This window comes from Sceloporus occidentalis, unplaced genomic scaffold (genome assembly GCF_023333645.1).
Source record: "Sceloporus occidentalis isolate IW3139 unplaced genomic scaffold, rSceOcc1.0.p SCAF_1, whole genome shotgun sequence".
Taxonomy (NCBI): Eukaryota; Metazoa; Chordata; class Lepidosauria; order Squamata; family Phrynosomatidae; genus Sceloporus; species Sceloporus occidentalis.
In genome coordinates, this window is record NW_028316981.1 from 101,413,301 (window position 1) to 101,425,645 (window position 12,345).

Below are 12,345 nucleotides of genomic sequence, written 5' to 3' on the forward strand. Positions count from 1 at the left end.
GGGGGTGGGGTGGGGTCCAGCCCGGGTGACACCCCCCTGGGGACAGCCACTGCCTCCAGGGCCTCCCGAGTGGCGCCTTGGCTGCAGGTGTTCCAGGAGGCGAGACTCGAGAGAGAGAGAGAGAGGCTGAGGGAAGGGGGCAGGCTTCCTCCCTCTTCCCGCCTTCTCCTCCTCCTCCTCCTCCTCCTCCCTGCTTTCTCCCAGCCGAGTGGGGGGTGCAAGGAGCCATTGGTGGCTGTGGAGAGGGAGAGGAGGAGGAGGAGGAGGCAAGGACGAAGAGCCTTGGCCCCTCTTGGAGAAGCCCTCAGGGCCAGCAGCCCTTTCTCCCGGGGAATGGCCTCGGGGCTGCCTCCTCCGGCCCTGAGCCAAGCCTCGGTGCTGAGCTTCCTGGAGGAGCAGGGCGGCCAGGTGCGCAACGCCGAGCTGCTGAGCCGCTTCAAGCCCCTGCTGGACTCGGCGGGGGCCCCTGCTGCTGGGGATGATGGAGATGGGCAGCAGGAGCAGGAGGCAGCCGCCCGGAGGGAGCGCTTCAAGGGCTGGGTCAACGCCGTGGCCGTGGTCAAGGAGCTCGGAGGGGTCAAGTTCGTGGTGCTCAAGAAGAAATACCGGCGCCCCCTGGCAGCTCCTGAACCCAGAGCCCTCCAGGAGACTCCCAGCAACATGGAGAAGGAGGAGGAGGAGGAGGGAGGAGGAGAAGGAGAAAAAGACAACCTGGAGAAGAAGGAAGGAGAAGAGGAGGAGGAGGAGGAGGAAGAGGAGGGAGCTGCCGCCATCCTTGTGGCTCCTGCCAACCCTGGCTCCCCAGGCCCTTCTCGGGGACCCCTCCCTGAGGAGGAGGAGGAGAAGCAGGCCCTGCCTGTGTCCCAGTTGAAGAGCCTGTTCCAAAGGGAGGATGGGGAGGCCCCCAAGCCCTCCAGCCAAGACAGGTGGGCCCCCAAAGGCCCCCCCTTGAAGCCCTGCATGTTGCCAGTGCGCTGTGTAGTGCCCTCTGCTGGGGCGCCTGGTCAAGGCCTCAGGGAGCCCACCCCCGAGGAAGAGCGGCCCGGAGTCAGGGACTTGTTGCAGGTGGCTCCCTCGGCCCTCCGCGCCCTGTCTCCGTACACCAAGAGGCGGCAGTTGGAGGAGACGGGCTCAGGCTCCCCTTATCTACGCCGGGTGCCCAAGTCTCAGAAGGTAGGTGAGGAGGCCGAGAGTGCAACCGCCGTCCCCTTGGAAGCGGCTGAGCACGAGTGGCTGGTGAAGTCCACGGCCGGAGAGTGGTCCCCGCAGCTGCACGGCCTGCTCCTGAGTGACAAGGACCTGGTGAGCAAAAGGGACTTCATGAGCGGGTTCACTGTCCTGCACTGGGCGGCTAAGAGCGGGAACTGCGACATGCTGCGCAAGGTCATCGAGGTGGCCGAGAAAGGAGGCGCTCGCATCAACGTCAATGTCAAGTCCCACGGAGGGTACACCCCGCTCCACGTTGCCGCCATACACGGGCAAGAAGAAGTTGTCGCCCAGCTGGTCAGGGACTACAACGCCAAAGTCAGCTTGAGGGACTACAGTGGGAAGAAGCCATTTCAGTATTTGAAGGAAGGGTCTTCTTTCGCAGTCCGGCATCTCTTGCGTGACCCCCATCTTCACACCGTCACCGGACACAATGCTTCCATCAAGAAGAACGCCAAAGTGGCCGCCTCTATTCTGAGCTCCACCAGCACCGTCCTGGGACTTTTGTCTGACGATACGGCTTTCTATGAGCTGACTAAAGGCTTAAAGAAGCCAGCCTCTTTTAATAAGTTTCTGAATGCAGCCACAGCCCCAAGGAGGAAGATGAAGTCCAGAGGGACTTTCTCTTCTTATTCTTCCTTGTCTGAGGCGCTGGAGGAAGATCAGGAGGAAACGACAACAACAGCAAAACGGAGACCAATGTCAGAGTTATTTTTTGGTCACTAGTCTTCCTGATGTCAAATAATATGAACACTGAAGTGAGCATATTAGCTGGTCTAATAATCCAGTGATTTAAAGTGGATCCTCTGTGAGAGTATATCTAAACATTGTAATTGGTTGCAGCATTCCAGAGTATGACTTTAGACAGATAGCCTTGAGAAAAGTTACTCTTCCTAAATTGATGCAAAGCTTCATCGGGGTTTTGATGGGTTGGTTTGTGTTGGTGAGCAAACTTTAATGTAGGATCTTCTGGAAGTGCTCAGCTTAGGCTGCCTCAACCTCATTTGTTGTGCATTTCAATGGAAATTAATTGAATGAGTGAGGCTGAACTCTTGTCTCTTGCTGAAATCAAAGAACGTACATTGGGGTAAGCAAGGATAGGTCTGGTCTGCATGTGCTCCTGTATATAAAGTGCATTTTGAAACAAAAACACCATGTTTAATTCATTGCAGGAAGAGTTTTCAGGAACAGAACATTTGACTTAAAGTCTTTGAACACTTCTGAACTGGGAATGAAAAGTATTTTGTAGCGTCCTAGCCAGCTCTTCTAAAGCAGATTAATTTGTTAATTGAAAGGAGGACTCCCTTCTCTAACAATGTGCCATTTTCCATGTTAAAAATGTTCAGCCCTTTGTGTTGTCGTTCACACTGGATTCAGTTTTATGAGAAGCACCTTACATTTGAGAGTATCTGTGATTCCTGTGGTTAAAAATCACGAGTAAATTAAGGCACTGTAAAAATCTGTACTCTATTTTATAAAGTGGAAGCAAGAAATTAAAAATGTTGCTTTTATATCAAAGTTTTCAGTGTGATTGAAAAGGGAAGAAAAATCAATGGAGAAGATATTTTACTATATATAACTTTTTTTAAAAATCTCTTTATATGCCATCTTTCAAGTAATATATTTACCTCAATGCTACCTTTTTGTGGCCCACTCAGTTTTGTCTTTTATATAGAAAACCTATACAATGCTAACTGCAAACTTACAAAATAACTTATGAAACACTGTGCTATTCTGAATGCAGGGACATCTTAAGGAAATGTAATAGAACCCTCTGCTGTTCCGTGAAACAGATTGTTTTTAAATAGTGTGGTAACAGGAGATAAATTTGGGGGGTACATATTTTGATAGGAGGAACAGAATAATGGAAAAATAACAATTTAGGCAAATTGTTTTTATAGTGTTCATTGAATGAACATGGAGAATCATTGATGTATTTCCAGTGATGACCTTTTAAACAAAGTTTGAATGTGTTGCATGTTTTATCAATCACAATTAAGAGCAAAAAAGAAAAAAAGAATTGTTTTTATCAGCAGTATCAGTAAATGACTAACAGTATAATCATCTCTGTGTTTCCTGAGAAATAAGCCCACTGAGTTCAGTGGGACTTGCTTGCAGGTAAGCGTGGGTAAGACTGCAGTCTTACAATTTGTGAAAAACCATGCCACATTACAGACCGCCCAAAAGGGGCAGTCTCACGCCGCTGCTGGTTGCTCCACGAGGGAGCCGCAGCAGCCAAACCGCGCGGCTCCCTCTCGGAGAAAAAAGAAGCCCCAAAATGGTGCTTCTTTCCACGGCGCGGATATGACACCATGAGGTGCCAATGGTGCACTTGCAGCATCATATGCGCTGTGCAGTGTGCGGACGCAGTGCGTCCGCTACGTAAAGATGGCAGCTCCCGTGTGGAACGGGTGCCGCCATTTTGTACGGACTCGTTCTGTATTAGAGTTAGGGGCATCCAGAAGGGACGCCCCTTTCTAACCCTAATACGGACCCAGTCCGTACTATAGGCCCATTTGTAACGGGCCCATGTTTCTGTGGCAAGTTTTAAAAAGATATTGTTGTAGTGAAAATTCATTTTTGGCATGATGTTAATCTTGATCTCATTGATACCATTGTCTATTCAGTGAAGCTGTGTAGAGACTTCCAACCTGAATCTATTTGTTTTTACCAGGAAGTACTTCTCACTTATATATTCATGACCAGAATCCTGTATGACCTTCCACCCCCAGTAAATTTGTCCACACTTAACTAAGTAGCAGAGGGGCTAAAAACCAGGTTGTTGTTGCTGTCGTGTGCCTTCAGGTTGTTTCCAACTTATGGCAACTCTCTTGCAGTTTTTTTCTTGGCAAATTTCTTCAGAAGGGGTTTGCCATTGCCATCCTCTAAGGCTGAGAGAGTGTGACTTGCCAAGAGTCACCCAGTGGGTTTATGTGGCTGAGCCAGGATTCGAACCTTGGTCTCCAGAGCCATAGTCCAATGCTCAAACCAGTACACCACACTAGTTACTGTAACCTGGTTACTGAATTGCAAAGTTGCAAGATGGGACACTGGCAAAAGTACCAGTTGTGCATTGGGGGTGCCCATGGGTCTGATGCGTGTAGGGGGCCTGTAGTCAATCAGTCCCAATTTGCTTTGGTCCTGTTGCACATTGGTCCTTTTGCTGGCTCTGCTACGTAATTATGTAATGGCAATCATCTGCTGGATATGAATCTTGCACACATTTCCAATTCTATTTCCTGCAGGTGCAAGTCCACAGCAAGCAACATCCCACCAAGATTCCAGACACATTTGTAGGCTGTGCTACATGAGAATATAAAACTCAAGACAGGCTATATGTAGACTGGTCCATACCAAAATGAATTTCACCAATTCAGAACAGAATTTGAGTCTTATGAACAACTGCTGATGGAAGTCTCTTTCCTTCCACTGCCTTTAAGCCATAGCCATAGTTCCTGCTGGCAGTGGGTTGGACTGGATGGCCCTTGTGGTCTCTTCCAACTCTGTGATTCTATGATTCTACATTTAAGCCGTATACATACATACACTTGTATTTTAAAATCCTTTTTCAGCTACAACAAAATGATCCATTACGTTGGAAATCTCATCACAATATAGTTTGCTTGTTAACATCCCATTAAGTATTTTATATTTCAACAGTCACATTCTGCTGGACTGTTCAGAAATTATTTTCAAGGTCAGTAGTTCTTGGAATGTTTTGCTATGAGCCTTGCATTTATAAACTCAGTCCTTCTTTTTCTCCCCTGACTGTGTGTGTGCATGCATGCATAATAGTCTTTACTAAAGCATTTCGACACTAAAATCTTTTCCAGCAGAGGTGACAGGAGAATTATTTTCTGTTTCCCTTCTTTGCAAATATGTTACAGTGACCACAGAGCAAGACAGAGTTAGGGATGAACTAGATTTGACAGTGTGTTGTTTGTTGTTGTTGTTTTAAAAACCCATCAAATCTGCCTCACTAAGATACAAAGGGATCAAGTTTTATCAGCAATAGGGACAGAAGAGCAGTGACTGAAGAGAGTTTGTTTTACTGGGACTAAATTCAGCCAATAAACTCAATGGGTCTGGGTCCTATAACACAAAACATGCTTTCTTCCTCTCTACCTCATCATAACCTCAACACTCCAAACAAGAGTATGGGGCAGCAATATGAGCCACTGCATGGATCATGTGATATTTTGTCCTTTACCATTAGTGAGACAACATCCTTGTAAATATACAAGTAACTTAAAAAGTTACAGTTGCACGACAAAAAGATTCAAAACACACTACAGAAATAATCCTGGTTTAACTGCCCTGGCTCAGTGCTAGGGAATCCTGGGGATTGTTGTTTATTGTGGCACCAGAGATCTCTGACAGAGAAGGCTAAATGTCTCACAAAACAACAGTTCCCAGAATTCCCTAGCATTGAGCCAAGGCAATCAAAGCGGTCTCAAACTGGAATATTTCCGCAGCATGTTTTGGACCTTAGTTTACCATATTTATTTTACTTCTAAGACGTGTCTTTAGTAGCTTTGGAATCTATAATTCTGGAAGTAATAGTTGGAAATGTGTGCAGAGTGAATAAAGAGACAAAGTAAAAATGGTTTCTCCTTTGGAATGAAATACAAAATTCTAAAAGAGGAAAATAGGTGCCAGACAAATTAACATGTATTTCATTAGTATTATTTTATCTTGTGCTGTTTTTAGCAAACTTTGCAGCAGTTTTCTTTGTATCAGAGCATTCTCAGAATTTTTATCCACCATCCTTAGAAAATATAAGAGCAGCAGAAGGGCATATGACACTGTTCACATCACTGAATCTCTAGACTAGAAAAGGCTTCCCACATGCTGGGTTGTTTTTGTTTAGTTCTTAACAAGCCTGATACCTGCTGAAATTATGAGAGATTGAAGGGAGAAGAAATCTGATCAATTTCCTTTGGATGTTTCAAGACTGGTAGTCCCAGCTCCACCTCCCAAAAGGCAGTGTACAGGTATTCCATATTTCCTTCTTTAACCATTTTTGATAAGAAAAATGAAGTCAGAAGAAGACCTGGTGAAAAGTCCCAGGAAGAGTTGCAAACGGAAGGGATTCTGTGGACTCCCATAAAGTTCTGTGCCTCTCATAAGGGTTGGTGAATGAAGCAGGGCGACTGCACAACAAAAGCCTCATTGAGGAATGGCCCTGTCATTAGGCAAAATGAGGGGACTGCCATGGGTGGGCAGATTTTGTGCATCATGAAAGAGCAGTGAATGCTAATGATTAATTTTGCTATGCTTCTATTTTGAACACCAGAAGTGGAGAAAGGGGCTTGTCAAACTTTTTGCCTCATGTGTCAAAATAATGTGGCTGATTTGGGTACTTGTACATTTTGAAAGAGAAGGATGGCAGTGCCATTTGTTGCTGCATCTCAAGCTTCAGGTGAGCTCTGGCGTCATCTCATTCCTTTCCATACACTCTTAATTGAAAATCAACTGTTATAATTCCTCGCCACTGAAATGCCCATCCAAAAATGTTTGTTTGCTGGCTGAGCGTGTCTTATCAGTAGACCTCAAACAAGCTTTCACTGGAACCTAACTTTACAAGACAGCAACACCCAGCAACAAGAGACTAAAGTTCATCTAGATATGTGCTTACGTGTTCACCTTTGTGCTAAAGAGAGAAAAAAAAACACCTTGATTTATTACACCAAATTGATACAGCTTGTGATAATGGTTTTAAGATCCTGCTGTTGGAGGCATAACAGGCATTAAGCAATTACTGCTCTTCTACAGAACTCTAAAGAATTCTAGCCTAAAGGGAGAAATTCAAAGACATAGCCATGTTATTCTAGCACAGTATGCGAAGGGGTATTTTACTAAAGGGGTAGACTGAAATCTACAAAAACTTATGCTACCAATTTCTTTCTTTCTCTCCTTTAGTCTCAAAGGTGCTACAATACCCCCCCTTTGCTTACAAAGGTGGTACAACAGCCTTTTGCTTACTAAAGGAAGAAAGATAGACAAGAATGATTCCGTTTGCAGGTAGACTCAGAAGTCCCATGGGAAAGCTGGGGCAGGGGAGAAATTGCAGTGGACTAACCATTTTTTTCTTAAGCAGAGCAGAAAGTGGGGATGCTGGGCTTTGCCAATTTTAATTTTGATTTCTCTAAAAAAATAAATGTATAAACTCCAAGGAGAACACAGGCCTCTTTCAACACACTTCCTTTTTCTTTTTCTTTTTCTTTTTCTTTCTTTTTTTTTTTTTTTGGCCTTTTTCTGTGTCAGAGTTCCAGCAACGGAGAAGTACCACTGAAGACCTGTCCATACCTGCAAATAGTAACTGAGGTTAGATCTTCCTCTCTGTGGTGGACTTCTCTTTCTTTCTTCCCTGGAAAGAGGGCAGTGGGGGGCGGGTAGAAGATCTAGTGATTGCAGTCTATCCCATGCCTAGTGATTGCTTCCAAAGGATCTTGCTCTTGGCTTCCAAGGGTTTACTGCACAGAAGATAACTGTGACGAGCTAAATTCCAAGAACTCTGGTTGATTCAATGTACATAAATTGTTCCAGAAATATAACCAAGATGACTGGCAACTTGTTACTTAAAATCCAGCACGCTTAAAAGTGTGGTTTCCATTAGTTCAGACATGCACAATTTAGCAGCAGGTCGGGGCCAAAATTAAAATGAGCTAAACTTCTTTGGACCGCAGATACGTTTTTACTGACTCACTTTCCAAGTAAAGGTATAATTAATGAATAAATTAGTTTAATCATTAATAATTGTTATTATGTAATAATAATTAAGTGTTAAAGAGACCACAAATAGGAGTTTGCAGGAGCTGAGCAGAGCAGCAAAGGACAAGGAGACTTGGAGATGTCTCTTCAATGGGGTTGCCATGGGTCAAGATCGATGCGAAGGCAGTTAGAAACAACAACAAATTATTAGTATTAATTTCATCATCTCCTCTGCTGACTCTCTCCTTGGGAGAAGGCTGAGCAGTGGAGGAACCTTGAGGGGAGAACATTCACTCGTCCTTCTCTGCCACCTCCCAGTTCTTTCCTTGGAGAAAACCCACCTGAAAAGGAGCCTTGAGGGGTGCTGTTCACCCTTTCTCCTCCTCTGCAGCCTAGCAGCAGAGGAGCCTTGAGGGACATGTGTTTGCCATTCCTCCCCCTTCAGGAGAAAACCCAGTGCCAGAGGAGCCTTGAGAGGTGCGCATTCACCCTTCCTCTTCCTTCACGGCCTGGTTCTTTTGCAGGAAAAAGCCTGGCAGTGGAGGAGCCTTGAAATCCTTGTGGGCCACCCAAATCCTTTGGCAGGCTGCAAGTGGACCATGGGCAGTCTTGCTTTAGTTTATAGTTCTTTTTATATGCTTCAGTTTTCAAAGATGACAAATATCCATCATTCCAAATTGGTCCCAATAAATGGCAGATGGGATCTTTGGAACATCAAGCTTTGGTACCATGTTATGGCCTGTATGCTATGCTTAGTCTCAACTAGGGTTAGCGCATGGAATCAATGGAATTTACCTATGTGTTGACTTAACATTCAACAATGTGTCTCCTATTGTTGGGACTGGCCAATAGGACTCAGGCACATGATCAAATGCTTTTGGTCTTTGCTAAGATTTGAGAAGACTGAGGCATTCAATGGATTCCAGTTGTGGTCATTTTTTCTGGAAAAAATGAATAGCCCTTGCCATCTCTTAGAAGAATGGAACATCTTCCAAATTCCAGGAGTTGCTCAGAGCCTTCAGAAAAGTGCTCTGCTGGGATTCCTAGGGAAATCCAGTTGTGGAAGCTAAAATGCTGAAGGGGAAGAATATAATCTTGCCAAACTAAACATGCAGATTAACAATTTTGGATCATCAACTTTTCATGTAGCCTTTTGCAGAAAGTTTCCCTATTAGACCAATTACAATTAATGCTCTGCTTCTGGATTTTCATTCAGGGAAGCTTGTTCCTCATTAAAAAACCATGCTGCACAAATTTGAAAAATGATGGCAAGCAGCTTGCCATTGTCGCTTTCAGACATGTCTACCATGTCTCTGTAGATATTCTATCTCAAATCAGGTCATTTACTACCATTTCTTGAAGACAGAAAATAAGCCACATGTGATCAAATGAACACTAACTGGCATGATGGGGAAGACACAAACACCACAGAACTAATTCTGTGAAAATACCCTTTTAAATTCTCCATGTGTGTTGACTTCTTTTTGTCCTGCCGCTCTTCTGTATACTCACAGTGACATGGCCTACATTCCCTTAGTGTGCTTTTGTTATTTGATTTGCATGTGAATCCAAGCAAAGTGGGCAGGGTGACAGGAATTGATGTTTCCAGTGATTAATGCTAATGGAGAAACAGCTAAATGAAGGTATTCACAGTATGCCCTTGGTAGTTGCAATTTGTTAGGCAAAAACAAGACAGCAATTGTCTGCAGTAAACAGATCAGCATGGGGTACCCAGGACAGCCTGTTTGTTGCTGCTCCCTTCTGCTGGTTTACTCATGATTATGTGCTCTAGTGGGTTCTTAGCACTCAGCAGACACAGGTAGGTTGACAAAAGTGCCTGGTGCAAGCATTCAGCCTTCTCACTTGACTAACCATGGTCTGGGTATGGATGCACCCCTCCTCCAAATTCTCATCTCTTAGGTCCCTACTTTCCCCACGTTAAGCAGCAAAATATGCAGGTGGATTCTAGTCACACATGCCTGAATACAAATCCAACTGTCCATCCAGTCAGGAACATTAACAAACTGGGATTCCAAATCACAGAGAGCCTTACTCTGATCAGAAGCCTCCCATCCTGAATCTTTCCCCCCTAACATAGGTAGGTTGCACACTGAGCAAGCAAAAACATGGACATGGGAGAGGGTCTTGTGTGAATGTTTACATGTCTTCACACACTTTTAATCCCCACATGAACAAGCTGATCACAAACCTGTGGCTACAGCTTCTTTTTTATTAGTAACATATGGAAAAATAACCACCTGTGAGCTAGGCAAAGCAGCTTAAATGGATTTCCATGTGCTCTACAATACACAAAACCAGAGCCACACCCAGTGGGACTACTAAACTATGTCAGGCAAATATGAGCAAAAAAGCTGTATAGGTGAATGTTTGAGAATGTTTCCCATTTCCAAACAAGAGCCAGACCCAGCACTTGCATTGGGGATAAGGTAGCTGCCTCAGGCAGTAGAAGTTCTAACATGAGCAGCAGCGTATTTCCAGACAGAACTGCATGTACAATGTTGCCTGACATGCTCCCCTTAAGCTAGTCCATTCATGTCATCTGCTATGGAGGATGCTGCCCGGGTCACAGTAGAAAAGTGAGATCCATCTGCCACTATCTAATGGAAGTCTATGCATATAGTGCTTGTATGTGCTATCTTGTCCTTAGCTGGGCAGGCCCATGTTTGCTAGGCAAGACTGTCTATCTCACAGAGGCTGTAGCCCTAAACACTGTCTATGAATTGTTTACTGGAAGCTGACTAATTTTTATTTTTATAAAAGAAAAAGAAAAAAAGCATGGCAAAATTTGATTGCAGAGGGGAATTTGAAGAGGAGACACCAGTTTTGAATTGATAGATATGAGCTTTCCAAGGATAAACCCTCAAAGAAATAGCTGTGTTCATCTCAGAGGGAAAATAACAAGACGTTAAAGACTGTGGCCTGCCTCAAAGAGACATACCTGCATCATACGTGGGCGCCTTTTACGTGGCTTTCAGCTTATGTTGAAAGCCACACAACAGGTTTGGAATGGCGCGCACACCATTTTCAGTGATGGTCAAGCATACGCGCTATTTGCCTTACGCGGAGGGGTCCAGAACGGATCCCCCGTGCAAGGCAAGGGTGCACTGTAATGTAATTTTATACTCAAGGAGTTATGTCTGGGATGTACTATGCTACCAGGTTACAAAATTGCAATGCTGCACAACCTAATGCACATTGATCAGTAATGTGTGCTGTGCAATGATGCACAACCAAACAGTGAGTGCACAACACACACCCCACAATGTACAATGACATGCATTAGCACCATGTGTGTAATTCCATTTCTGTAACCTTTACCTTAATAGGCAGGTTACCATGGACCAAAAAAGTACAACTGCATGCATAAGAGAAATTATATATGTGTAAAGCATGGTGTAGTGACTTGAGCGTTGGACTACACACTTTCAATATGTACTGATATATATATATGATTGTTGTGTGTTGACATCCAGTGGGTGGCCAGAGCCTTCCAGGTCAGTGAGATGATAAATTCACTCTAAATTTAATTCCAGGCTTGGTTTATAGGTGCTAGCTATCCAAAGTGCTAATCCTATTTGTGGGATAGAGCCCAGTGCTTTGGACAGCTCCGCTGCCTGTAAAGTATAGTATAATACCCAGAGCAGATTCACCACATCTTAGATGTGAAGGCCACTGGCTGCTTCTGCCCACAGGCCTGAAGTTTGCCTTCGCTTGATGTAGACAAAGGTGAGTAAATCAGCCAGTAATTGATTCAGCAGATGTTGGCTTCTCAGATTCTTCATAATGCTCTTCATCAAAGGGAGTTTTGAGGCTGTGGCTAGCAAATGAGCCAGAGTGATGTTGCACATGGATGCCTGCCTTCACTCACATCCCACCAAGATTCTATTTAGTGTTATAGAAAAAGTGTATGTGGTTCATTATGTTCTCTGTGGAGGAGGACTTATATTTGGTATTTCACACTTAGTATAACAGGACTTGGAAATCTAACACTTTTTGGGTTCATTCTCTGAAATTCTTATATTTAGTGCCAGAGGAACTTTTCAGAGAAGTATGAAAATAACCATGATTGATAAAACATGTAATTCCCTCTCATACACTGGCACATACCTGTATGTCACAGGTTACTTTGAAGAGAGAGTACAGAAAACTACAAGTCTGGAAGGAACCTTTACCAGCTATGAGAAAGACAGAAACTAACTGATTTATTTAGTAATCTACTCCCTTAGATACATTGATGGAGTGCCATATTCAAGCCAAGGGTCTAAATGCACACTTACACAATTACATTTGAGCCTTGAAGTGTATTATACTCCATCTGTGATCTAAAGAAATGGATTATAATCCACAAAATTTCATAGCAAAAAGATCAATCTTAAAGATGCTAAGGAGCCAGTGAAGTATAGT

The 12,345-nt window shown here is 44.1% G+C and overlaps 1 protein-coding gene across 1 annotated transcript; it reads left to right on the plus strand.

Moving 5' to 3' along the window:
* Positions 1-236: 236 nt before the first annotated feature.
* On the plus strand, positions 237-2,686 carry SOWAHA (sosondowah ankyrin repeat domain family member A). Its single transcript, XM_089503733.1, has one exon. The coding sequence runs from the start codon at positions 334-336 to the stop codon at positions 1,930-1,932; it is 1,599 nt and encodes a 532-aa protein (XP_089359859.1). The 5' UTR covers positions 237-333; the 3' UTR covers positions 1,933-2,686.
* The last annotated feature ends 9,659 nt before the right edge of the window (positions 2,687-12,345 follow it).

Coding starts and splice junctions, on each gene's coding strand:
- SOWAHA (XM_089503733.1), top strand. CDS start 334: ATGGCCTCGGGGCTGCCTCCTCCGGCCCTGAGCCAAGCCTCGGTGCTG.